Source organism: Lithobates pipiens, unplaced genomic scaffold (genome assembly GCF_037356315.1).
Source record: "Lithobates pipiens isolate NorthernLeopardFrog02 unplaced genomic scaffold, aLitPip1_a1.2 Scaffold_28, whole genome shotgun sequence".
Classification (NCBI taxonomy): Eukaryota; Metazoa; Chordata; class Amphibia; order Anura; family Ranidae; genus Lithobates; species Lithobates pipiens.
This window is the reverse complement of record NW_027507789.1, coordinates 25607203-25634061: the sequence shown is the minus strand read 5'-3', so window position 1 is coordinate 25634061 and position 26859 is coordinate 25607203. Positions and strand designations below refer to the sequence as shown.

At 43.6% G+C, this 26859-nt stretch overlaps 1 protein-coding gene across 1 annotated transcript in view; it reads right to left on the bottom strand.

Moving 5' to 3' along the window:
• The window catches only part of LOC143934977 (polycystin-1-like), a 136715-nt gene that overhangs the window by 28252 nt on the left and 81604 nt on the right, over nucleotides 1-26859 (bottom strand). The window contains exons 22-32 of the mRNA XM_077458524.1: nucleotides 26302-26436; nucleotides 23362-23503; nucleotides 17966-18517; nucleotides 15003-15162; nucleotides 12671-12917; nucleotides 11040-11229; nucleotides 9391-9558; nucleotides 8542-8685; nucleotides 7120-7330; nucleotides 6502-6625; nucleotides 4990-5115 (exon numbers count right to left, since the gene is read on the bottom strand). Of these exons, the coding sequence (XP_077314650.1) occupies nucleotides 4990-5115; nucleotides 6502-6625; nucleotides 7120-7330; nucleotides 8542-8685; nucleotides 9391-9558; nucleotides 11040-11229; nucleotides 12671-12917; nucleotides 15003-15162; nucleotides 17966-18517; nucleotides 23362-23503; nucleotides 26302-26436 (2199 nt within the window). The remainder of the gene's footprint in view (nucleotides 1-4989; nucleotides 5116-6501; nucleotides 6626-7119; nucleotides 7331-8541; nucleotides 8686-9390; nucleotides 9559-11039; nucleotides 11230-12670; nucleotides 12918-15002; nucleotides 15163-17965; nucleotides 18518-23361; nucleotides 23504-26301; nucleotides 26437-26859) is intronic.

The window sequence follows — 26859 nt, the reverse complement described above, 5'->3', positions numbered from 1 at the left end:
AACAAGGAGATTTATGACACTTCATTGTGCATTTTGTTTTTGTCATGTTTTTGCCCTGTTTTAGAAGAGCTTCACCTCTTTCACTAAACTCTGGGGAAAGTTCCCTTGAAAAATGCAACTTCCATTGCAAAGTAAACAGCATTTTTGCCTTTAGTAAATGAGCTAGTAAAACCAAATAGACGGTTCACTTTGTAAGGGAACGAGGTGAAGCTCTGCTGACTTTCATCATCCAATCATGTGCATGCAAAAATATTTTTTATTATCCTTGGACTTGATTGGGTATTCTTTTTAAAGTGAAATTGACTGCAGGTGAGAGAAGGGAGCGCAGACTATGGTTGGGCTATGGGAGGCTACGGGTGATGTCACCACTCCTGGAATTCCCAGCCATTGTTGAGCAGTCCCCGACACAGGGGAGCTAGAGCTGCAGAATCAAGTGATTGGACCAGACTAAAAATAGGTAAGAATACAGTTTTTTTTTTTTTTTTAACATAGGGTAGGCAGTATCAGTAGCAGGAGGGACATTTTTAAAGTGCAACTTCACTCTCCCAATCAATATTGATTATTTTAATCCTCATGCTACTACTATTAGTAAATAGATATGAAAGTATATATATTTTACTTGTTTTAACCTTTTTTTCCCATACATTTTAGTTACTTCCTGGTTTCTTGCCTAGGCAAATGATGTCATACATCCCAGGAGTCTTCAGGAGGGTCAATAGCTGGGTTACTTTTTCAGTTTGCCAGAAATGCTAGGGGGTGATTTTTCAAAAGGATTTCTCAACAAAATTAAGCATGGAGACATGGATGGATAGGAATGTTTGCTTTGAATATTAAAAATGAATTAACCACTTGCCGGCTGACCGCCCGCCGTCATTATACGTCGGCTGTTTGAAGAGGAATGTCGTTGTTATGGCAGCAGCTAGCTACCATAACCCTGGTATCCTCTTCAAGAGCAGGAGGTCAGCTTTTAGATAAAAGTGGTCTCTGCGGGGAGATTACTTTTATTGGTGGCAGGAGAGAGCCACGCCCCCGCCGCCCTCTGATGCCCTCCACCGCTGCCGTCGGCGGCTCCGGTAAGCGGCGTAGGGCACCGGAGCATGGTAGGGTCCTTTCCTGTGTGTGTTATGGAGCTGAGTGAGGGGAAGATGTCAAAACATCACTTCCGCCCATAGCTCTTAAAAGGGACATTTTTTTTTTCAAATTACTTTTTTTTTTTTTTATTGCATCTTTTGATCTCATATTTAAGAGGTCCTGTCATGCTTTTTTTCTGTTACAATGGATATTTACATTCTTTGTAATAGGAATAAAAGTAACACATTATTTTTTTCAAAATAACAGTGTAAAAATAAAAAGTAAAATAAATAAGAATTTTTTTTTTTAATGCGCCCCGTCCCACTGAGCTCGTGCGCAGAAGCGAACGCATATGTAAGTAGCACTCTCATATGTAAACGGTGTTCAAACCACACATGTGAAGTATGTCTGTGGTCGGTAGAGTGAGAGCAATAATTCTAGCCCTAGACCTCCTCTGTAACTCAAAACATGCAACCTGTAGAATGTTTTAAACATTGCTTATGGAGATTAAGGGTAAAAGTTTGTCGCCATTCCACGAGTAGGCGCAATTTTGAAGCATCACATGTTGGGTATCAATTTACTCGGCATAACATCATCTTTCACAATATGAAAAAAAAATTGGGCTAACTTTAGAGCCCATTCACACAGGGGCAACTCCTGATCCGACTTCAGGTCGCCCCTAGTCGCCTCAGGTCGCCTCAGGTCGGACAACATTTAAAAATCAATGTAAGTGAATGAGAGCCGTCTTAATGCACACTACTGAAGTCGCTCCGACTTCAGAAAAGGTTCCTGTACTACTTCTATCCGACTTGTAGGCGACTGGTACCCATTGATTTCAATGGAGATCGCCTCCAAGTCGGATCTCCGTTTATACGGAGGCGACTTTGACAGAATTATCAGCTCTCAAGAGGGAACTCCACGGCAAATTTCTGAAAAAAATTTGGCGTGGGTTCCCCCTCCGAGAGCATACCAGGCCCTTAGGTCTGGTATGGATTCCAAGGGGAACCCCCTACGCCGAAAAAACGGCGTGGGGGTCCCCCCCAGATCCACACCAGACCCTTATCCGAGCACGCTACCCGGCCGGCCAGGAAAGGGGGTGGGGACGAGCGGGCGGCCCCCCCCCTCCTGAGCCGTACCAGGCCGCGTGCCCTCAACATGGGGGGGTGCCTTGGGGGAGGGGGGGCGTGCGGCCCCCCCACCCCAAAGCACCTTGTCCCCATGTCGATGAGGACAAGGGCCTCTTCCCGACAACCCTGGCCGTTGGTTGTCGGGGTCTGCGGGCAGGGGGCTTATCGGAATCCGGGAGCCCCCTTTAATAAGGGGGCCCCCGGATACCGGCCCCCCACCCTATGTGAATGAGTATGGGGTACAATGTACCCCTACCCATTCACCTGTGGAAAAAAAGTACAAAAAAAAAACACAACACAGGGAAAAAATATTTTATTGCACAGCTCCGGGGGTCTTCCGTCTTCGGGGGTCTTCTCGCCGGACTCCTCCGCTATCTTCTTGTAGCTCTTTTACTAGCGGAGGAGTCCGGCTTTCTTCCTCCCCGCCGCCGGCCTCTTCTCCCGACTTCGGGGGTCTTGTCCCCCTCTTCGGTTCTTCTGCCGGGCCACCGCGCCTTCTTATAGCTCTTTTACAGGCGGTGGCCCGGTCTTCTGTCGTCGCCGCCGCCGCCGCCGCCTTCCGTTCTTCTTCTTCTCCAGGAGATGTTGACACGACGCTCTCTCCGGCCGGAATGCCAGAGCCGCCCTGCGCTGCCACTTATATAGGGACAATGGGGCGGTGTCACATGGGTTGATGTCACATGGGTTGGTCACATGGGTTGATGTCACATGGTAAGGGGGTGGGGTCACCATGTGACATCAACCCATGTGACCAACCCATGTGACATCAACCCATGTGACACCGCCCCATTGTCCCTATATAAGTGGCAGCGCAGGGCGGCTCTGGCATTCCGGCCGGAGAGAGCGTCGTGTCAACATCTCCTGGAGAAGAAGAAGAAGAAGAACGGAAGGCGGCGGCGGCGGCGACGACAGAAGACCGGGCCACCGCCTGTAAAAGAGCTATAAGAAGGCGCGGTGGCCCGGCAGAAGAACCGAAGAGGGGGACAAGACCCCCGAAGTCGGGAGAAGAGGCCGGCGGCGGGGAGGAAGAAAGCCGGACTCCTCCGCTAGTAAAAGAGCTACAAGAAGATAGCGGAGGAGTCCGGCGAGAAGACCCCCGAAGACGGAAGACCCCCGGAGCTGTGCAATAAAATATTTTTTCCCTGTGTTGTGTTTTTTTTTTGTACTTTTTTTCCACAGGTGAATGGGTAGGGGTACATTGTACCCCATACTCATTCACATAGGGTGGGGGGCCGGTATCCGGGGGCCCCCTTATTAAAGGGGGCTCCCGGATTCCGATAAGCCCCCTGCCCGCAGACCCCGACAACCAACGGCCAGGGTTGTCGGGAAGAGGCCCTTGTCCTCATCGACATGGGGACAAGGTGCTTTGGGGTGGGGGGGCCGCACGCCCCCCCTCCCCCAAGGCACCCCCCCCATGTTGAGGGCACGCGGCCTGGTACGGCTCAGGAGGGGGGGGCCGCCCGCTCGTCCCCACCCCCTTTCCTGGCCGGCCGGGTAGCGTGCTCGGATAAGGGTCTGGTGTGGATCTGGGGGGGACCCCCACGCCGTTTTTTCGGCGTAGGGGGTTCCCCTTGGAATCCATACCAGACCTAAGGGCCTGGTATGCTCTCGGAGGGGGAACCCACGCCAAATTTTTTTCAGAAATTTGCCGTGGAGTTCCCCCTTGAGCTCATTCTCTGCTTGGCCTCGGCAAAAGTCGCCTGGCCTGGGGCGACTTGTAAGTCGTCCCAAGTCGGGCTTGAAGTCATCACAAGTAGTTTTGAAGTCGTCCCAAGTCGCGCTGTGATCTTAACTCAAGTCGTGTCCAAGTTGCCTGACTCAAGTCGCCTACAAGTCGTGTTGCCCCTGTGTGAATGGGCTCTTACTGTTGTCTTATTTTTTTAATTAGAAAAAGTGCTCTTGTAAGACCGCTGCGCAAATACGGTGTGACAGAAAGTATTGCAACGACCGCCATTTTAATCTCTAGGGTGTTAGACAAAATATATCTAATGTTTGGGAGTTCAAAGTAATTTTTCTAGCAAAAAGACCCGTTTTAAACCATCAAATCTCAAAACGAGGCTCTGTCCTTAAGTGCTTAAATAGTGTTTTTGGTTTCTGGAGCTCATATGCAGTGAAGATTTGCTTTAAGAATAGCTATGGTTAGTTAGAAATTACACTTTAAATCTGTTGCTTTACATTTAGCTATTGGGCCATGTTGCCACTCAGTGCCGGGACAAATGTCATCCAGAGCCCAGGGCAAACATGCCAAACTGCACCCCCACCCCCAAGGTGTATGAGCATTATGCGTCATGAAAAATCCTCCCCCCCCCAAAAAAATAAACTGAGCACTATTCTTTTTCACCCCCTAAGCATAAATCCCCCCTCCTCCCAGTGCAAATCTGTTCCCCTGCTGAAATCCCCCCTCCCAGCACAAATCTTATCCCCCACCCCCCAAATCAAGAGCCCCCCCAAAAAAAAAAATCACTCCTAGCACAAATTATCTACCCCTAAGATTACCCCTCCCAAGAACCCCACTGCAAATCCCTCCTTCCAGCACAAAGCGCCCCAGTCATCCTTCCTAGCACAAATCTTCTTCCCCCATTCCTTCTCGACCCTAGATTTTAGCATACCCCCCAAATTTCCCCTCCTAGAACAATACTTACTCCCTGCTGCCCCCCAAAAATCCCCCTTTCCAACACAAATCCCCTCCCCCCTATTTCCCTGTGGTGCCCCCCCACTGCCCATGATACCACAGTGCCCAGGGCAGCCGCCCCTCCTGCCCACCCCTTGTCCCAGCCCTGTTGCCACTTACACAGCTGAGTGAACTGATGTCCAGGAGAGAATCGGCTTTTCCAGGTAAAGACAAAAGGGATGATGCATCCATATGAATATCCTGATCTGTAGATTGGGTGGAAGTAGCAGAATCCTCTACAAATACCTGACAATGACGGGGTATCAAAGAAAAATGTCAATCCATAAAAATGTATTTTGCAAAAACAAATTTATAAAGCATGAAGCCTTGGTCAAGATTTTCACTGTTCGCCGAAACAATAAAATGGGGAAGATGAATGATCTGATTGGCTCTGACCATGGAATTGTTGTTGGTGGCAGATATCATGTATACATTTGCACAGCAATTAAAAAAAAATAAATAAAAAATAAATAGATCCCAATGTGTGTGTGTGCGCATCTCAAGAGGGATTTAGCACAATATTGTCATTTTGTAAAAATACTACGCTGAGATTTAGTGTGGGGTTAGGAGAAGAGATACATCGAAATGTATAGATGGAAGGACTAATTAAAAGGTATCTGATCTTAGTAAATATAAAAAACAAAAGCAAACAACACCCATGCTGATAAACCAATATACTAGTAAATAGGTCTTTCCGAGAACAGCTGACATGCCAACATATAGCGCACTCACCAGATTAAATTGACTCCTTGTTTGCACAAGAAAGTCAAAACATATGGTACACCTTCAAGACTGGAAACAGTTGCCACTTTGATGCACGAACCATGTGAGCTCAATCAGAGAAGTAGCCAAGGGTGCCGCTGGCCACTGACAATACTTGCCTCCAGAGTCCTCCCAGAGCCACCAGGCATTAGCATAAGAAACATTAAGAAGTAAAGGTGAAGCTGCCCATAGTGAAGTAATGTTTATTTAAACAAGGTAACATTGCACTTACAGTGTGTTAAAATAGATCAGGCATTCACAATAATGTACCAGAAGGGGCTGCTGGTATTCCAGCGTACGTTCCACCAGACCGGAAGTCTCACCCTATGCGTTTCGTCATTCGCATGGGATGTTCTCAGGAGCAATAAATGTTACATGTTACATCACTTTGGGAGTCTTCCCCTTTCCTTCTTAATATTTCTTATGCTAATGCCTGGTGGCTCTGAGAGAACTCTGGAGGCAAGTAGTGTAGGCAGTCATTGGTACCCTTGGTTACTTCTCTGATTGACCTCACATGGTTCCTGTATCAAAGTGGCAAATGTTTCCAGTCTTGGAGGTGTATATCACAACAAGCGTGTTTTGACTTTCTTGTAATCAATTTAATCTGGTGAGTGCGGTATACAGTGTGTTGGCACATGGCGGAATGGAGCACATATTTTTACAATCTTGTCATGCACGTAGGAGATATGGAACACTGAATATAGGTTTTGTTATGGGACTTTTATGAACATTTCTATGAAATTTGTATATTTAAGTGTGAGCGCTGTATTCTTTTGTTTTATCTGATCTCTAGTGTGTGGATACTGTATGGGCACTAATAATAAATGGAGGGAACAATATCAGTGTTTAAATCACCAGGGTATCACTTACCAAGCTACGTGTTTCCCTAAAAAGAAATGAGAAAAGAAGTTGTACTGGCAGGACCATCACAGACGCAAATATCCCAATAAAAATACTTTCCCATGTAACCAGAGACTGCAGTCCTATGACAGAGCTGAAACAGAAAGAGCGATTCCAACTTACTGTTCAGTACTGCACAACCCAACATTTCACAGAAGTATTTTTTTTCCTGAACCCCAGAAACACAGATATGATATTAAGAAGGAAATACTCATAATAATGAAAATAATAAACAGATCAAGATAGTAATAATTATAAAAACTAGAGCATAATAAACTTATTAGAAGAATAAACTTAAAAAAGAAGGATATTTTTATAGCAATATCTTAGGACACCCACAGGCATAAAGTTCACATGACCACTAAGAGACTGGCACTGATTCTATCACAGGATGGCCCAATACTTTCAAGGACAAAATATTTGTGTATTAGTATAGACTGAGTTGGGGGGCTACTGATTATGGGTAGGGTTTAGGGTTAGAGTTTCTTACATAGCATTTCCAGTGATTTCCCCCATGGGTTGGGTATCCACCTATAAAAAGTTCAATGCCCCTCTATCAGGTTGGTGGTGACACCTGTTGACACTAACCTTCCCTCTTGAATTCCAATGGCCCCATACCACAATGAGCAGATTGCCATGTAGAAATGAAGTGCCAATGCACAACACGTGACTCTCTGAACACGTGTAAAACGGCTTCGTGCAGGACGCCACCACACGGACAACCAGAGGTGCCAGTCTGTTAAACCGAGAAAGAGCTGCTGGGGGAACACCTGGGAGAAGCTTCTGAACTCCTGAGGACCTGAAAAATACAGAACATGAGATGAGACCTGTGTTTGCTTGGATCCACATCACACGTTGCCGTAGTGTGGGTGAGCCAGCCACAAGCACCATAACAAGTGGTGGTCTAGGGCTAGGACACATGCTTCCTATCATTGCTATGGTGATGACAGCAAGCTCATCCCTACCATGACAACGCATGACTGTGGTCCAGGAAAGGTGGCACGCAAGGCCCACAATTTAGGAGAAGAACATAGTCCTCCTCCTCCAAACATTCTCCACCTCCTGCCATGTGCCGTACTGCTGAAATCAAAAGATAGGGCTCTGATGTAAAGCGTGGATTGTGTAATAGGGGAACTCTGTGATGGGTGGACTCTGATGTGATGAGGAGTCTTGCAAAGGAGGCCTCTGATTTATGGAGGCAACTCTGGTGTGATAGGGGGCCTCTGACATGATGGGGGACCTCTGAAGTGAAGAAGAGACTATGATGTGAAGGGTAGGTGGGTGGGGAGGGGGCGGGGGGGGGTTATGATGTGATGGAGGACCTCTGATGTGATAGAGGAACCTCTACATGGAAAAAAAACAATTAACCCCCCCCCCCCCCACCCCCACCCCCACCCTTGTCCACAGATACCTCTAATGCATTTTGCTCACTGCCATTGGAAATAATGGGGAATGGGGGGAAGGGAATCTAGCGAGTAGAAGTCCTGGGGGGAAAAAAATCTGAATGATCAGGCTTGCTCAAGCTGAGAGGAAGCCTAGAGCTGTTCCTATAACCAATCCAATGTTGTACAGAAGCCTTGAACACACAGCATGCCTAACCTTTAAGAAGATACAGGGATACAACAGTATAGACCACACCAAGTTCCATTATTGTCGGTGAAGAACAGCAAAAGGAAGATGGAGTGAGCGCAAGATCAACAAACCTGGATGTCCAGAGAATGGAAGAAACTTGTCTTGTCTGACCACCGTAGAGTTCTTTTGTGACGTGCTAAAGGTAGAGTGAGAGTCTGGAGCATTGGATCCATCTTGGCTCGTGTCAGATGGTGAAGCTGCTTTAATGGAACCTTTTTTTGGGGCACCTATGGCCCTTGAATACAAAGTGACATTCCACACCATACCTAAATAGTGCTGACCTCCTGCGTAGATACTATGTAGATGGATCCAACAAAGTTACCACGGACTGTATCTAATATACAGTATTGCACAAAAAGGTAACAATAGAACACTTACAGGTTGCCAGGATTTCTTTCTCCACTCTTCCTCCATTCCGATCATTCTCTACAGACAGCCAGTCATTCACCAGGAAGAAGTAGAGGAAATCCGTCTGCTTGTCCCATACAGCTACATATTGTAGAAACCATGATGGATCTAATCCTAGACACACAACAAGTCACTAAATGTGTAATTATATATATATATATATATATATATATATATATATATTATCATTATTATTATTTCTTTTTAATCTGATCAATAAAATTGCACAAATTAATTTTTCATATCTATCCTTTGTGCAGAGTAAAGGGGTCTGAATACAAATGCATGCCACACTTTTCACATTTTTTTTGTAAAAAATGTTGAAAATCATTTATCATTTTCCTTACACTTCACAATTATGTGCCACTTTGTGTTGGACTATCACACAAAATCCCAAAATACATTTACGTTTTTGGTTGTAACATGACAAAATGTGGAAAATTTCAAGGGGTATGAATATGTTTTCAAAGCACTGTATCTGTTCATTTCCATTATACAGGGGGCAGGGCATTTGGCTATTTACAGAATTCCTGCAGTTCACAGGAAACTTCAAGAGCACTGCATTTCTGGCAAGATCAACAGGTATTTTCTGTATTTGCCAAAAATGCTCTTGAAGGAAATAGAAAACAAATGCAGCCACCACATCTAAGGGACTGTAAGCTTTAACATATTGCATTTTTGCAATCATGGTGGCTATCCTTTAAAATGTATAATTTTTTGAACCTCTTTTAAAAAAAATAAAATAAAATACTGTATTCCTATTTTTGTACTTTCTATTGGGAGAATATCTGCTCATCTAGCTATTTTCATATACAGTACCAGTGTTGTCATGCCACACACGAATCTTCCAGATCTCTCCCAAGTTGGTGTCTGTTTCAACCTGGAACATATCGAGACTTCCTGTGGTTAGGCCTCCCCTGCTGTTTAGGTGACGGGCTCCACTTTTGTTCAATCCATATAGGTTGATGCCAACATGGGCAGTAGTGCCTAAATGATAACCAAACAAATGAAAAGATTAGCATATCAAAAAATACAGAAAATCTTAGATGATCACTTTTTAATATTACATAAATTAAACATGTAACTAAATACAATGAAGTGACCTTTCATGAAAAAACCTTAGTGTTAATGATTCCAGAAACTGAACATCAGTGAAGGAAAATATTGTACATCAGTGAAGAAAGGTATTGTGCAAAAAGTTAATTTGCAAAAAAGTTGTTTGGTTGTGAACCAAAAAAGTGTTTTTCTAAAAAACTATATATATATATATATATATATATATATATATATATATATATATATATATATATATATATATATATATATATATAAATGCCAAAAAAGGGTGTTTACCAAAATACGCTTACACCTCGTGCTATTTTTATTCGCTCGTTTATATACTTTTGCTAGCAAAACTGCTCTTTTTTTATGTTACGATTATTTTTATGTGACTCGACCGAGTCATTCGTAGTTTCCAACTTGTACTTGGTTGAGAAATAAATTCCACGTGTTTGAAACTATATCACACGATTGGGCGTACTTTATTTTTCTCATCCATTCGGTGATACGACACCTTGAGGCTTTCGAACTGACCGGAACGGACTACGATCTCGGAACACCCGAAGGTGTGGGTTGTGTTTTACCTTCCCGTCCGGAAAGAGGATTCGAGTCGTCCGAGTTAATGTGGAGTGTCTGAGGAGCGACCTTGACCGATCCAAATCGTTTGGGAATTCGTATCTGCGCACATTAATAGATGTTCTGGTAAGCCTGCATTACTTACTTAAGTTTCTGTAGTAAATGATTTTACGTGGTCAAGCACTCTCACCGGAGTTACATGGGATCAACTTCATTTGTGTTCACTGATATTTCACTCAACCAATAATTATCTTCACTTGTATGGGACTTTGAAAAGTCACTTTCGTATACTCAAGGGAGAGGACTTTCTCTTTTGATTTGATTTTCTCTGTTTTGTTCTACAATTTTTTCTGTTTTCGTTTCTTTTGTTTTTTTAGAAGCAATTTTGGTAAACACCCTTTTTTTGGCATTTATATATATATATAGTTTTTTAGAAAAACACTTTTTTGGTTCACAACCAAACAACTTTTTTGCAAATTAACTTTTTGCACAATACCTTTCTTCACTGATGTACAATATTTTCCTTCACTGATGTTCAGTTTCTGGAATCATTAACACTAAGGTTTTTTCATGAAAGATCACTTCATTGTATTTAGTTACATGTTTAATTTATGTAATAGCAAGCGCTGCACTGTTTTTCACATTTTTGTCATTTGGGCCTAGTATCTGGGTTATTGTGTTCAGCTGCTGTTTTTTTAATTAATTTTTTACCAAGCGCAGATTTTATATTTAGACTGTTTAATATTATTTGGATAAAACTGTAGCACACTATGAATGCACATGTCACGCGGCATATAAACTGTATATGCCCCATACAATCAGTCAGTACACACCTGCTTCTCTCCTCCAGCCTGTCTTCACCAGCACCCAGTATCTGTACTGGCCTTGTGGACCACACAGTGGAATGGTTCCTACCCATGACAAGTCCAGGTGGTCCAGCTTGTGCGTTATCAGGACCAGCAGCAGATATAGAGCTAGGAGAATCGAGCAGCACAACAGTGCAAGTGTCCACCGACGGGGAGACTAGACACACAAAACAAGGTTAGGCTAGCAGGAAAGAATGGAAAATAACTTTTATAACCGCATAATTTCACCTGTATTATATTCAACCAATCCAGTCACTCAGTAAAACGGATATCCCTCATTGATGCAAAGCTCCCAGTTCCAACTAAACAGAATTTATTTGGATTGACTGTCTCTTATTGCGGACCATGTCCCTCTGTCTCTCTTTCCTCCACACATTTGTTTTATTTACTGTATCTCTGGTGTAGAGTTTGGTAATGATAAATCTACATTGCCAAAGTCTTACTAGCTTTGCTTAAAACAAAAATCATGTTTACAGAGTTCAATAGCTCATTCTGAAATTTTTAAATGCCTGAATGGTCAGGTACATAAATACCTTCAAATAGTTATATTAAAGGAGAAACAAAAAAGTGAGAATGAGGTAGCCTCTTCTACACCCAGTCACATGTAAGCGTTTTGTTCCACTCTCCTCTCTGCTCTACTTTATATATTCCATCCTAATCATGACAGTAATATTATATTAATGACTGAAGTAATTTGGTGGGACTTACAAATTCCACCCTGATTAAAGAAGAATTCCATGTTTGGTATATTTTTATTTTTATATAATTACATTGGTTCAGCCTGGACCAAAGTAACTATGTATATACTGTAGCATACCTGGCCAATGCCCCTGGAAGCTGGAAATCACCGAAATAGACACTGCTACTCCGGTGATTTCCATCTGCTTCCGGGTTCCGTGCTGAGTGACCAGCCTAATGCATTGTGATTACAGGAGGTTGGCCGCTCAGCATGGGCACCATTTGAAGAATGCTTTGCATTCTGGAGAGCAGGAGGTAATGAGAGCACAAGGCGGAGAGCGTAATGTCAACGCCCCGCCTCTCCACCTCGTCCTATCAGAAAACGCCATTCTCTGAATGGCGTGCATGCATCAGGCCGGCCACTAAGCATGGGATCAGGAAGTAAGTGAGAATTACTGGAGAAAGGGTATCTACTTCATTGATTTCCAACTTCCCAAGGCATCGGCCAGGTATGGTAAGTACATAGTTACATTAGTCCAATGGTATGGTAAATACATAGATCCAATGGTATGGTGTACACAGTTACATTGGTCCAATGATATGGTATATACATAGTTACATTGGAATTCTTCTTTAAAAACACATACTCTTTTCCTAGCAAATAATAAAGTGACTTCGTCAGGAGAAAAGAATAGGGAAATTGCGGGAAATGCTAGTTGCCTGGCTGTGTCTGGCTTTAATATATTTTGTAATTGAGCGTTAGAGTTCTGTATCTTTATGCATGCTCCAGGGCATAAAAAGTATCATAGCCAATGTACCAGCATGACATTGAGGGAAACGTTATTCTCAAAGGTCACCAATGGCAACCTTCATAGTTTTCTTATGACACAATCACTGTAATAAAAGGTAATTATACTCACAGGGGTCAACCATACGAGTTGGTGAGGAGGTACAAACAGACTGGCTCCAAACAGAGTTAGATGCTGGGCCTGGCATACAGCTTGATGGGGAAGACTGGCATTGCTTGGGCTCATGCCGTCTGTTTTCCATGTCAGGCTTGGCACATGGAAGTATTGGCAGAGGCTGGAGAAAAGGCTGACAGAGACCGAAACTGAGCTGACAGAGAGAAGACTTGTGATATTGATTTGGTACTCCAGCAAGGATCCACTGAGACACCAGAATATAAAAGGAAAGAAAGTACAGTGTCAACACTCTAGGCAATAGTCAAGTCTTTCTACTGTTAAATGTGCATCATCCAAAAACTGCATTATTTAATATAGCAGAGTCTTTATTATAATAGAGTCTTGCTTGGAAATGCTTTTATATATTTTTTCCTCTCTACTGCTGCTACCATTAATTCCACTCTAGTGCTCTGTGCTGGCAGAGCTGAGTGCCAGCCACACCCACAAGTGTCCTCACACAAACTGGCATTGCAGAGGAAAACAGGTGGTGTGTCCAACCAGTTCTGTTACTGAATGCTAATTATTGAGCACCCTGGTTCTAACTTTTGCGCCTATTAGATTGTACACTCATATTTGCTGGAATTCAATTTTTCTGGAACGCTGTGCAGTATCTTTGTCATGGCGCAGGAACATCATCAAATCTGTGCCCTTTTAATGCATTTTTTAGTTTTGGAAACACCCGAAAGCCGCAGGGTGCCAAGTTAGGGGAATAAAGTGGTTGGTCAAGTTTTGAAATAGATTTCTGGGCCAGGAACTCACACACACGAACTCACGAACACGAACATGTAACTCATGAGCAGCAGCATTGCTGAGGTCAAAAATCTACTTCAGGTCTTTTCCTCTGAACACATTCCCGTAAACTTTTCAGAATTTACAAGCAAGAAAGTTGGTTGACTGTTGTACCATGTTCTTGCATCATTGTGGACATCTTCTGTCCCTCCTTAAACTGCCTATGCCATTCAAAAACACTTGATTTCTTTGTGGAATGTTCAATATATAGTGCTATACCACCTGCATTCCTGGAATTAAATTGTACATTTATACAATAGTTTATGAATTTATCTGTTGTCACTGCAGCACTGCATTTGTTGTTAAAGTTAACGTTTGGATTAATATAATTAATAAACGGGAAGAATTTAATATCAAACCCTACCCACCTAAGTGTAAAACAAATGTCAATGCCTAAGCACGATTTTGCAACTTTGACATGTGTTAGTAAAACTGTTTTGTTTTTTACCCTGCTTAAAACATACTGGGGTTGATTTACTAAAAGTGCAAAATCTTGCAAAAAATTACATAAAAAAAAAAAAAAAAAATCAGCATCCATTTTTTTTGCAAAGCTTTAATTGGTTGTAAACCCTTACAACACACTTTGACCTACAGGTAAGCCTAGATTAAGACTTACCTGTAGGTCCAAGAAATATCTCCTAAACCTAAACCTATTTACCAAAAGACAGGCACCGCTTTCTACGGTGCATGCGCCGTAGACAGCGGCACGCAGGCGCACTGAGCGCGCCTCCGTCAACGGCGATATGCCGCGTGTGGCGGCTCCTGTGTGCATGCGCGGGAGTGACATCATCACGGCTTCGCCGAAAGACAGCAGCGGAGCGGCGAGACCCCCCGAGAAGATGGATGCGACAGACTACAGGGGACAGCGGTGACTTCGCTGGCTCCTGTGTCAGGTAAGTGACACATAATGGACTACTATGCGATGCGCCGTAGTCCATTATGCTTTACCTTTGCAGGGAATGAAAGAGGAAGTAAACTCATCAGGGTTTACTTCCTCTTTAACAAGCTAAAATTAGAGGCTGATTGGCTACCATGCAGAGCTGCACCAGATTTTGTACTCTCCAGCTTTAGTGAATCAACCCCACTGACATTAATGGACAATGATACTAATTAAAAAAAAAATATAAAAAATGTAAAACAATCTACCCAAAATATGCTGTGACCTTTGACTCCAACCTTGACTTTATTTTTTATTTAAATTTCTTTATTTATTTTTTTACAGCTTCATTTCCTGAAAGCAAAGGAAAATACAACGTATCTTTTGCTACATTCAGAAGAGGACGTAAACACAGGGGCGGTCTCACAGAGTGACTGATCACTGTATTAGCCAATCAGAGGCTATTACAGTGATCCGGTGACCTGGAAGCGGGAGTATCATTTCCCACTCGTTATGTGGCCCCACAGAAAAAGACCCACTTCTTAGGCCACATATAGGCGTATAGTCGGGAGGAAGTGGTTAATAACAGTTATAGATAAAGACAAGGTACGGATACGTTTATACCTCCGGGTACTGGGGAGAAGCAGAGTGAGATTCCGTGTATTCTCCTCCTCCAATGAGAACTTTAATGTTTGAATCCTTTGCATGTCAGAAGTATTGAAGATCTGAAGGGGTCCATATGAAATTAACAATCCCGGGGACACTTCAAGTGACCAGTCTGACTCTAAAAATATAAAGTACATTTTATGACCTTTTTAGTTTCTTTACAAAGTGAGATTTATTTAAAAAAAATGCTATTACAACAAAAAGGATATTATCTACAGCAAAGACATTAAAGTAACGTTAAACCCTGAAAGTAAAACTGCCCTTTATAAATAATGTAAATAAATTGTGTGCCCCCATTCCTTACCTTTTGATGCCTTTTTCCCCTTGGGCGTGCGCCCAGTACACAGCGGTAGGGCCGCTGACTCTGTTTCTGGCTGGCGCTTATGCAGTAGTGACTGCTGGGGCTGTCTGGTGCATGCTCAGTAGTGGCTCATGCCCGTCTGAGATGTAGTACTGTGCCTGGCTGGTGCACATGTCTAGTCTGTGCATGCTTAATGTGTTTGTTTCCCCAACACCTCATATTCCTGATATGTGCCTGCTGTACCATGTACTTGTATGAGAAATTATTCTGTTCCCTTTGTATTGCTTTCTTTATGTAAATTCCCTGGTGTTTCTGCCAGTCCTCTGCTTTCCTATTAAAAACTGACCACACTAACCAGGAGAGCACATCGTTGTCAGTTCTCTAGCTATCCTGGGAACTCAGTGTACTCTCCTCCAATGATCAGAATTGCCTTGACATGCCCCCACTTCACAGCAATTCAATATGAAGCTCAGTGTGATGTTGCTCCTCCCAGCTCTTATGCAGCTGAGAACAGAGGGAATGTGCTCACTTATAATAAAATGAAAAAAGGCATTTACCATTTTTTTTATATCTGTATATAGCAGCATTTCCGACATCCAAAGGCCTAATAGTGACCTCCACAGTCAGGGAGAAGTAGAGGGCCTTTAAGCTGGATACAGCAACTGTATTTATAGAACTGCTGTCTCCTATGGCAACTGAACTTTGAACAGTCAATAGAGATCCATACACATAACTCACAGTAACCCGTTATAGATCTTCTCTCACATCTCACAGTATCCTACTGTAGATCTTCACTCACTGAGCGCCTGGTCTCTCAATAGACTTCACTGGATCTCCGGAGCTCTTCCCCAGCTATCCCCCTGTATATTCCTCACGCTTTACCCATGCTAACCCGCTGGGTCCCTGGCAACTGCTTCTTCCTCACCGCTGGCAACAATCCAGTTCCCCTGTCTGGCGGAACCTCTGCAACTTGGTTGGGCTTCCAGCCTGAAGCCCCAACCCAACGTTGCCTCTCTCAAACGGCCTCGCAGCCAGGTGCTCCCGGGATAGGCGCCGGGCTTCTGGCCTAGCAAACCAGAGCCTTGTGACACACGTCCACCCAGACACCCGATCATCTGACTCCTCCCGAATAAGTAGGCGCTCCCAGCAGACCAAGGGAACAAAGAGATCCCTGCCAATTGGTTGAATCAATTTATTCACTTCTATGCCTTTATCCAGTGTTTCTCAACTCCAGGCCTCAAGGCCGCCCCAACAGGTCATGTTTTCAGGCTCTCCATTGTTTTGCACAGGTGATTTGATCACTTTCACTGCCTTAGTAATTACCACAGCCATTTCATCTGAGGGAAATCCTGAAAACGTGACCTGAATGGGTTGCAAAACAACCCATTCAGTTTAAAATAGAAATGAATAGGCAAAACAGTTTTGTATAGATATAAAAATACATTATAAATACCCTTTTCCCTCTTTTTTTTTTATAAGTGATCACATTCCCTCTGTTCTTAGCTGCATAAGAGCTGGGGGAGGAGAAGAAGCAGCACACTGAGATTCCCAGTGAATGGCTTTGCAGCGAGGGGGGGGGGGGGTACAGCAGGTACATATCATGCATATGAAGCACTGCAGTAACAAATCTATAGACTATAACAAAGTTAGGTCACCAGTCGTTGATAAAGGAAAATAGAAGGGCTGAGAGAAAATGCTACCAGGGGCGGACTGACCATTTGGATACTCGGGCACTGCCCGAGGGCCCTGAGCCACTAGGGGGCCCCATCAGGGTTGCCAGCCTCAGTAAAACCAGGGACAGTATGTAAAAATCTGTGTTTTTTTTTTACATCTGTCTCTGAAATGTCCCTTACCGACATCCTTTTGGTCTAAAAAACCTGAGATTATAGCTGCCCCATCTCTCCAGTACCTTCTCAGCCAATAGAAACATGTCTGTGTATACTGTGTGTACATGTATGTGTATACTGTGTGATTGTATACTGTGTGTGTATACTGTGTGGCCCCATAATTTCTGATTGTCTGGGGGGCCCATAATCTCCTATTGCCCGGGGGCCCCATAATCTCCTAATGCCCGGGGGCCCCATGAGTTGTCAGTCCGCCCCTGAATGCTACTCTAGGCAACATTCAGTGCAAAAAGTCCAGGCATTTGGTGATAGAATCTATGCTTAAAAGGGAGGTCAGCCAATCTGAAGTGATCTCCATTTTAAAAAAGAGATTGTGCAACCAAATCCTAGATTTTTGGTCATGTGACCAGCACTAGATGGACTCTGGAACAGCATTTTCTCCAGGAAAGGCAAGCACCTCAGCCCTTTGTTTTAGTCTTTATCCAAACAAGGTAGAGGAGCTCATCTCCCATGAAGCAATGGGTGCTTTTCCTGCTCTATTCCTGCATGAGTTCTACTGTGAATCAGTAGATCAGCATAGATTGTAGGTAATGATTGGACAGGGTATATGTTATCTTACAATCTCTACTCTGCCATTTCCAAAAGTGTTATATACTTTGCAAGCCCTATTAAAAAAAAAACTCATTTTATTAGATCAAAGTTTAGTAATTTCAGCTGAAACTTACTGTACATCAGCTTTATACATGATGCATTAATCCTCCCAAGACCCTGCTTACCATTCAGCCACATAAAACTAATGTGCAGATGCACGCCTGCCGATCTGTGTGCCATGCTGGTAGTCACTGTGACACTGGCACTGCCCCTTGGTGGTATGAAGGCCGATACTGGCGTTAAAGCAATCTCCTTCCTGATGGGCAATGCCAGCTGGATTGCCAAATCTTTGGGCAAGTCTTTTACAGGTACAGGCTCACCATCAATGGATGTAAACTCCAAGGCAGCCAACTGAGAGGACATGGTAAGGTTTGGAGGAAGTCCAGCAGGAAATGGGTTATCGTCTAGCTCCATGGTCACTTGAAGAAGTTCACGGTGGCTTGACATGGCATGCAACAGATTTTGAGATTTAGAGGTTTGGCACAATGACAAAGAAGTGGAGCACAAGCTGCTTTTAGTTGAAACTCGTGTCACTTGTGTCCGAACACCAGGTACAGCAAGAAGTAGAGGATCTTCACCGGTGACAAGTGACCTTCCAAGGGAAACTGTCAGAGCCTTTGTCAGATCAATGGCAGTAAGAGACAGGTCATCAGAATTTGAGGAGGCCAAAACACCACCTGAAAAACCATGTAACATTAAAAACAATGAAATAAATATACATACTGCAGTGCTCACTGAAATGCAAGGGATTTGTTTAAAAAAAAAGTGCTAATGGAAAAGTAAAAAAAAAAAAAATCTAAAAGTATCTCCCAATAATTTATCTGTGAGGATTTACATACATTTGAGTGACCAGGATCAAAGAAACATAGAAAAGTGTCGGAAAAAAAAAAAAAAAAAAAAGACCAAATGGTCCATCGAGTCTGCCCATTCTTTTATACGTTTTGTATTTTTTTTTTGTATTTTTTTTTCGTGACCTTTTTGGCTGAGTATATAGATCTATATTTGTACCCAAGCATGTTTGAAACCCATTACTGTTGAATGACTCTCCACCTCTGCTGGAAATCTGCTCCAAGCATCAACTACCCTTACAGTAAAATAATACTTTCTAAGATTAGTTTTAAACTTTCCTCCATTTAGTTGGAGGTCATGTCCCGTGTTCTTGATCTTGGTTTCATTTTGAAAATCCTGCCCTCTTAAACCTTATTCACCCCCTTGATGTACCTAAAGGTTTCAGTCATGTCTCCCCTTTCCCTTCTTTCCTCCATAAGTTTCTGAAGTCGCTCTCCATATGTTTTATCCCTCAGACCTTTCACCATTTTTGTTACGCATCTCCAGACTCGTTCTTTCCTATCAATATAGTTTTGTAAGTGAGGTCTCCAGAGCTGGACACAGTATTCTAAATGAGTTCTCAATAAAGATCTACAGTGCCTTGCGGAAGAATTCGGCCCCCTTGAACTTTTCAACCTTTTGCCACATTTCAGGCTTCACAAAAAATAAAAATGTTATATCTTTTTATGTTTGAAGAATCACCAACAAGTGTGACACAATTGTGAAGTTGAACGAAATCTATTGGATTTTTGAAACTTTTTTAACTAATAAAAAAATGAAAAGTGGGGCGTGTAAAATTATTCGGCCCCCTTGCGTTAATACTTTGTAGAGCCACCTTTTGCTGCGATTACAGCTGTAAGTCGCTTGGGGTATGTCTCTATCAGTTTTGCACATCGAGAGACTGAAATTCTTGCCCATTCTTCCTTGCAAAACAGCTGGAGCTCAGTGAGGTTGGATGGAGAGCATTTGTGAACAGCAGTTTTCAGCTCTTTCCACAGATTCTCAATTGGATTCAGGTCTGGACTTTGACTTGGCCATTCTAACACCTGGATACGTTTATTTGTGAACCATTCCTTTGTAGATTTTGCTGTATGTTTGGGATCATTGTCTTGTTGGAAGATAAATCTCCGTCCCAGTTTCAGGTCTTTTGCAGACTCCAACAGGTTTTCATCCAGAATGGTCCTGTATTTGGCTGCATCCATCTTCCTCTCAATTTTAACCATCTTCCCTGTCCATGCTGAAGAAAAGCAGGCCCAAACCATGATGCTGCCACCACCATGTTTGACAGTGGGGATGGTGTGTTGAGGGTGATGAGCTGTGTTGCTTTTACGCCAAACATATCGTTTTGCATTGTGGGCAAAAAGTTAGATTTTGGTTTCATCTGACCAGAGCACCTTCTTCCACATGTTTGGTGTGTCTCCCAGGTGGCTTGTGGCAAACTTTAGACGAGACTTTTTATGGATATCTTTGAGAAATGGCTTTCTTCTTGCCCCTCTTCCATAAAGGCCAGATTTGTGCAGTGTACGACTGATTGTTGTCCTATGGACAGACTCTCCCACCTCAGCTGTAGTTCTCTGCAGTTCATCCAGAGTGATCATGGGCCTCTTGGCTGCATCTCTGATCAGTCTTCTCCTTGTCTGAGCTGAAAGTTTAGAGGGACGGCCAGGTCTTGGTAGATTTGCAGTGGTCTGATACTCCTTCCATTTCAAAATGATCGCTTGCACAGTGCTCCTTGGGATGTTTAAAGCTTGGGAAATCTTTTTGTATCCAAATCCGGCTTTAAACTTCTCCACAACAGTATTACGGACCTGCCTGGTGTGTTCCTTGGTCTTCATGATGCTCTCTGCGCTTTCAACAGAACCCTGAGACTATCACAGAGCAGGTGCATTTATACAGAGACTTGATTACACACAGGTGGATACTATTTATCACCATCAGTCATTTAGGACAACATTGGATCATTCAGAGATCCTCGCTGAACTTCTGGAGTGAGTTTGCTGCACTGAAAGTAAAGGGACCGAATAATTTTGCACGCACCACTTTTCAGTTTTTTATTTGCTAAAAAAGTTTAAATTATCCAATAGATTTCGTTCCACTCCACTTGTTGGTGATTCTTCACAAAAAATTAAAATTTTATATCTTTATGTTTGAAGCCTGAAATGTGGCAAAAGGTTGAAAAGTTCAAGGGGGCCGAATACTTTCGCAAGGCACTGGATAGAAAGGAATCAGGACCTCCTTCCTCCTGGCAAGTGATCCCTCTAGTGATGCATCCTATTCTATTCACTTTACCCACTGCCTGGTCATGCGGTTTGCTCATTTTGAAGTTATCTGAAATAAGCACCCCCTAATCTTTTTCCTCTGTATGCTGTCCAGCACTGTACCCCCAATGTTGTACATTGTCAAGGGATTTTTTCCCTCGGTGCATTATTTTACATTTAGAAACATTAAACTGCAGTTTCCACTGCTTTGACCAATCTTCTAGCAATGCCAAACCATGTGACAGGTCATCCAAATCTGTATTTGTGTAACTCATGTTCTGTTTAGTGCATCTGTAGCAAAAAAAAAAAAAAAAATAGAAACTGGATAATTATAAAATTAGAAAGTGGTTGCAACTAGGGTTGCCACCTTTTCTTCAAGTCAAACCCGAACACTTTTGTGGCGCACAGCAATTTTTTGTATAAACTATACATATATTTTGCTACTAAATAACATTTCTAATCATATGAAGTTAATAACAAGAGTCCCCCTTTACATCAGAGTCCACAGAGTTCTCCTTTTACATCTGAACTCGCAGAGTTCCCTTTCACTGTAAGGGGGGACTCTGCAGACTCTGATGTAAGGGAGACCTCTGGGGCTTCTAACATAAGGGATGCACTGGGAACCCGGATTTAAGGGTGAACACTGAGAACTCTGATGTACGAAGAGGACTCTGATGTAAGGGGAAACACTACGGCCGCTGGTGTAAAGGGGAACTCTGATGTAAGGGTGCTCTGAGAACCCTAATTTACCTTACTGTACTTACTCAGAGGCAAGAGAGAGAATGGGGGAGACTTCAGTTACAGACAGGGATGGATGGATGGTGAGCCCACTCACACCTTAGCAGTCAGCACCAGATGGACCTGAGGCTGCTGGACTTCAAATTTCCGGCTCCCACTTTCCTTTTCTGAGGCACAGCACCGGGGATTGGAGTGTGTGCAGACACAGATGGGTAGGGGTGGGGTGGAAGAGGTGCAGATCAAGCCCTCTCTCCTCTCCCATCTGTATGTGTTTGGGGGGGGGGTGGTTTGTTAGTGCTGGCTTTAGGGGCTGTGAAAGAGTGTAAGGCCGCGTACACACGGGCGGACTGTTCGCCCAACCTTGTCCGCTGAACAGTGTTTGGGCGGACAGTCCGCTCGTGTGTGGGCTTTCAGCGGACAGTTTCAGCGGACAGTTGGACGGACAAGGTTTTTCGGAAATTCCGAAAAACTGTCCGCTGAAACCTTGTTTGAGCGAACAGTCCGCCCGTGTGTAGGCTTGTTCGACAAACTAAGTTCCGCGCATGCTCAGAAAGGATTTACACGCCGAAAGTTATAATGCAGTGTATAGGACGTCGTATTTTTCGTCCCGACGTACGGCACTTTCACGTCATCGCGCACGGTTTCAGCGGACTGTTCGTTCGTCGTGTGTGGCCATGTCCGTCCATGCTAATTTTGAGCGGACTGTTTGCCGAAACTGTTGGACGGACAAAGTTGGGCGAACAGTCCGCGCGTGTGTACGCGGCCTAACAGACACTCTCAGCTGAGACAACCACTGAAAAGCCATAGTCCAGTCTAAATAATGTGACCGGGTTTCAGACAGTCTGAAACCCGGACACATGAACCCAAACCCGAACTGTCCGGGTGAATCCTGGACAGGTGGCAACCCTAGTTGCAACCCATATCAGAATTTTTATTTCCTGTTCAAGAGAAATGTCAGAAAGTGAGTGGAAATCTCTTCCAAGTGAGGGGATGGTTGACATTGGCATGGGTGTCTACACTAGAATACCCTCATCCCATTTCTGGAGGCAATTGATCAATTTTGGATTTTCAACCTCTCTGTTCTGGTTATAATTGTCATCAGGACAAACAAAGTCTGATAAAGGTTCTAACTCTTTCACACTCTATTCAAAACAAGAACAAAATTGGTTGGACATAAAGTGGTTGTAAACCCTTACAACACACTTTGACCTACAGGTAAGCCTTGATTAAGGCTTACCTGTAGGTCCAAGAAATATCTCCTAAACCGTATAGATATTTGCCGAAAGACAGGCACCGCAGTTTATGGCGCATGCGCCCTAGACAGCGGCGTGCAGGCACACTGAGCGCGGCACCGTCAACGATGAAGATGCCGTGCATGGCGGCTCCCGTGCGCATGTGCGGGAATGATGTCATCGCTGCTTCGCCAAATGACAGCGACGGAGCGGCGAGAGACCCACCAAGAAGATGGATGCGCCGGACTACAGGGGACAGCGGTGACATCGCTGGCTCCTGTGTCAGGTAAGTGACACATAATGGGGTAGTATGCGATGCATAGTAGTCCATTATGCTTTACCTTTGCAGGGAATGAATGAGGAAGTAAACTCATCAGGGTTTACTTCCTCTTTAACCACTGACATAATCAAACATTGCACAGTACTATTGCTGGGTTGGTTTAGAAAAGAAGTGAATGCATTTACCTAATAAAGTGAGGATGTTCTGTGATACATCAGCATCAGGTCCTTGTCCCTGGTCACCCCTCTCATTCAGCACATGGATCATCTCCTCTGTGGCATTCAGGACATTTAGCCATACTGGCATATCCACATCATGATGAAAACCCTTTAATATGAGAAAGAGCATAACAAAACATAGACACGAGGATACTTGGGCATAGGGGCATGTTAATAGGAAGATAGAAAAGACATTTGTCCTGGGAACACCAGACCTTATGTAGAGCCAAGATAGTCTACATTTTATAAAAGCACTCCTTTCAGATAATTGCATAGGGGGGGTGAGGATTTGTGAGGTTTGTATCGATGTCACTGTTTCCAGGGCCGTCTTTAAGGCAGGGCAAAAGGGGAAGCTGCCCTGGGCCCTGTCATTGTTGTGGGGCCCAAAGTAGCTGCCTCATACTTGCCAACTATCCCAGTTTACATTCCCTTGTCCCTTGAAGTTTTAGTCCTGTGCTGTGTCCTGATACATCAGTGTGAAGTGCTGCTACTAATGCTGCCCAGCTCTGCCCTATTGTTGTGTACAGATTACTCACCTGTAGACCCTGTGTTTACATGTAAATAAGCAGCATTCATATGTAAATTGAAGTGACATGCATATGTAAATAGCTGAGGCCAACTGAATTGATATGTAAATAAAGGCAGTATTCATATGTATACCATGCCCCGCAGCAGTGAGGAGATGATGTGCTGTAACCTATAGCAACCAGTGAGCAGTATTACTGTACAGTAATCTCAAGCAGCCAATCAAAAAGCAGAAATCATGTGCTGTAACCTCTAGCAACTAATCAGTGAGCCTTAAAGAGGAAGTAAACCCTGATGGGTTTACTTCCTCTTTTTTTCCCTGCAAAGGTAAAGCATAATGGACTACTATGCATCGCATAGTAGCTCATTATGTGTCACTTACCTGACACAGGAGCCAGCGAAGTCGCCGCTGATCCCTGTAGTCCGCCGCGTCCATCTTGCTGGTGGCGTCTCACAGCTCCGACCAATGACAGCGGCGCAACCGCGATGACGTCACTCCTGCGCATGCGCACGGGAGTCGCGCCTCGCAGCTCCGTTGCTGTCATACGGCGAAGCCGCGATGACGTCACTCCCGCGCATGCGCACGGGAGTCGACAAATTTGGCAAATCCATTCTTGGATTTGCTGCATTTAGTGCGCCTGCGCGCCGCTGTCTACGGCGCATGCGCTGTAGACAGCGGTGCCCATTTTCGGGCAAATATCTCCTAAACCATATAGGTTTAGGAGATATTGCTTGGACCTACAGGTAAGCCTTAATCTAGGCTTACCTATAGGTCCAAGTTGTTTGGAAGGGTTTACTTCCTCTTTAAGGAGTGCTATAACCTCTAGCCACCAGTCAATGAGTGGTAATGATATGCTGTAACCTCTGGCAACCAATCGCTGCCTGATCTGAAACAGTAAACTGATTTTAAGTCTAGCTGCTATTTATTTTATGTCTCAGAGAAGGTGGAGAGTGAAATTGCATAGGGGGAGGGGGGCCCTAAGAAAATTTTTGCCCAGGGCCCAATCAATATTAAAGACGGCCCTGCTTGTTTTTCACAGCTGTCCCTCATATTGGATGGATTTTATCTCATTTCCTGTTGTGTCTACAGAACAAGAAGGGAAATCTCCTTATACATATAACAAAAAAAAACAATAAATATATTTATAAAAAGGGATATTTTATATACTCTGAATGGCTATGAATAGCAGTGGTCACTTGGTCTTTGCCTGAGGATCTCAGAGGACTGGTGACCACCAGGCCCAGTTGGCCAGTGTACAGCTCAGCCATGAACAGTGTCTTGGAAGTAGAAGAAATGGAAATGTATGGGTCACTGAAATTAAAATAGCAGTAGGCGTTTTCAATCAGGTTTTAAGCGGTGTATAATGATTATCCTTAGTCAGCACTCCTAGGACTGGTGGCTGAAAATTGTCTCTTTGCTCGAGTAGGAACTGGGTGTGCAAGAAGCTAAATACCAAAAGCAGAACGTATAAATTCCAGATCAATTTAATTTAAATTCTTCTACCATAAAACGGTATTGTGTTTTGGGAGTTAAAAGGATCGCTCTTTATTTGGGCTTGGTACTGTTGAACGAAACACGTACTGGACTGATAAAATTGGAGGGATTCTGAAGGATGATTAGTATAATTGCTCCAGATGGCAGGTATTATAAAATGATACAAAACTCAAAATAACATAAATCTGCATGTTATATGTCTTGCAACAACTAATGGCGCGTACACACGACCAGACTTTTCGAGGGACTAGGTCCGATGGTCTTTCCGACCAACTTTCAATGGAGTTCCGACTGACTTTCCAAATGAACGGACTTGGCCACACACAATCACACCAAAGTCCGACGGATTTGAACGTGATGACGTACGACCGGACTAGAATAAGGAAGTTTATAGCCAGTAGCCAATAGCTGCCCTAGCGTCGGCTTTTGTCCGTCAGACTAGCATACACACGAACGGATTTCTCGGTCCGGCGGAGTTCTGGTGGGAAAATTTAAAACATGTTCTATTTCTAAAGTCCGCCACATTTTTTGCAAGCAAAGGTCCGATGGAGCCCACACAAGATCGAATTGTCCAACAGACTAGTTCCGTCGGACCTTTGCTGTCAAAAAGTCCGGTTGTTAGTACGTGGCATTACGCTTTGATTGCTTTCAAACATTGTCAATCTAATAGTGCCTGTCTGTGATATCTCCCTTATGCAAGCCCACCAAAGTACCACCAATTGGCTTATAAGGAGAGAACTCCCGCTGCAAGGCTGAGTCCAATTGTGAGCTAACACAAGGTAACTCACTATACAAATTAACTTTGCAAACTGACTTCTGGGATAGACCATAAAAGGGCTTTTCCATATCTGTATGGGTGTTATGATGTTCTACTTGTAAGAACTTACCACACATTTCGTCAAGGCTGCACTAACTGCAGCTACTTCCCACATACTGGAGACTGGTAAGGAGGACACAGCATGGGTCACATTGTTTCGAAGAAGTCTAAGATAATTCTGCTCTTCTTTAGTTATATTATCACCCTGTGGATGGAAAAACATGGCTTACCATCATGTAAAGTACATGACATTATCTGCTCATTGACATGTGAAGGAGATCAGAAGATCCAAGATTGAATAGACACTTCCTGGAGCTGGACTAATCTCAGAAAAACATAAGCAATGGTCTGATAAAATCTAGAGATGAGCATATTGATTTGTGCAAGTTGGATCTGGCCAGTTTGCTTCCAGCCAAGGCTTTCTAGGGAGTGGAAATTCCCTTCAACTTCAGTTTTCTCAATGGCCACAGTGCACAGAGGCCTTCTAAACATCCTGTATTTTAATGTCAAAATGTTTTATTATGATGCTACACAGGGGGCATCGGGATTTCACCCAGAGGACGTGAAGCAGCTGGGGGGCCACCATGCACTTTGCTAAATTCAATAATTTACTAGTAACGGGTCCTTG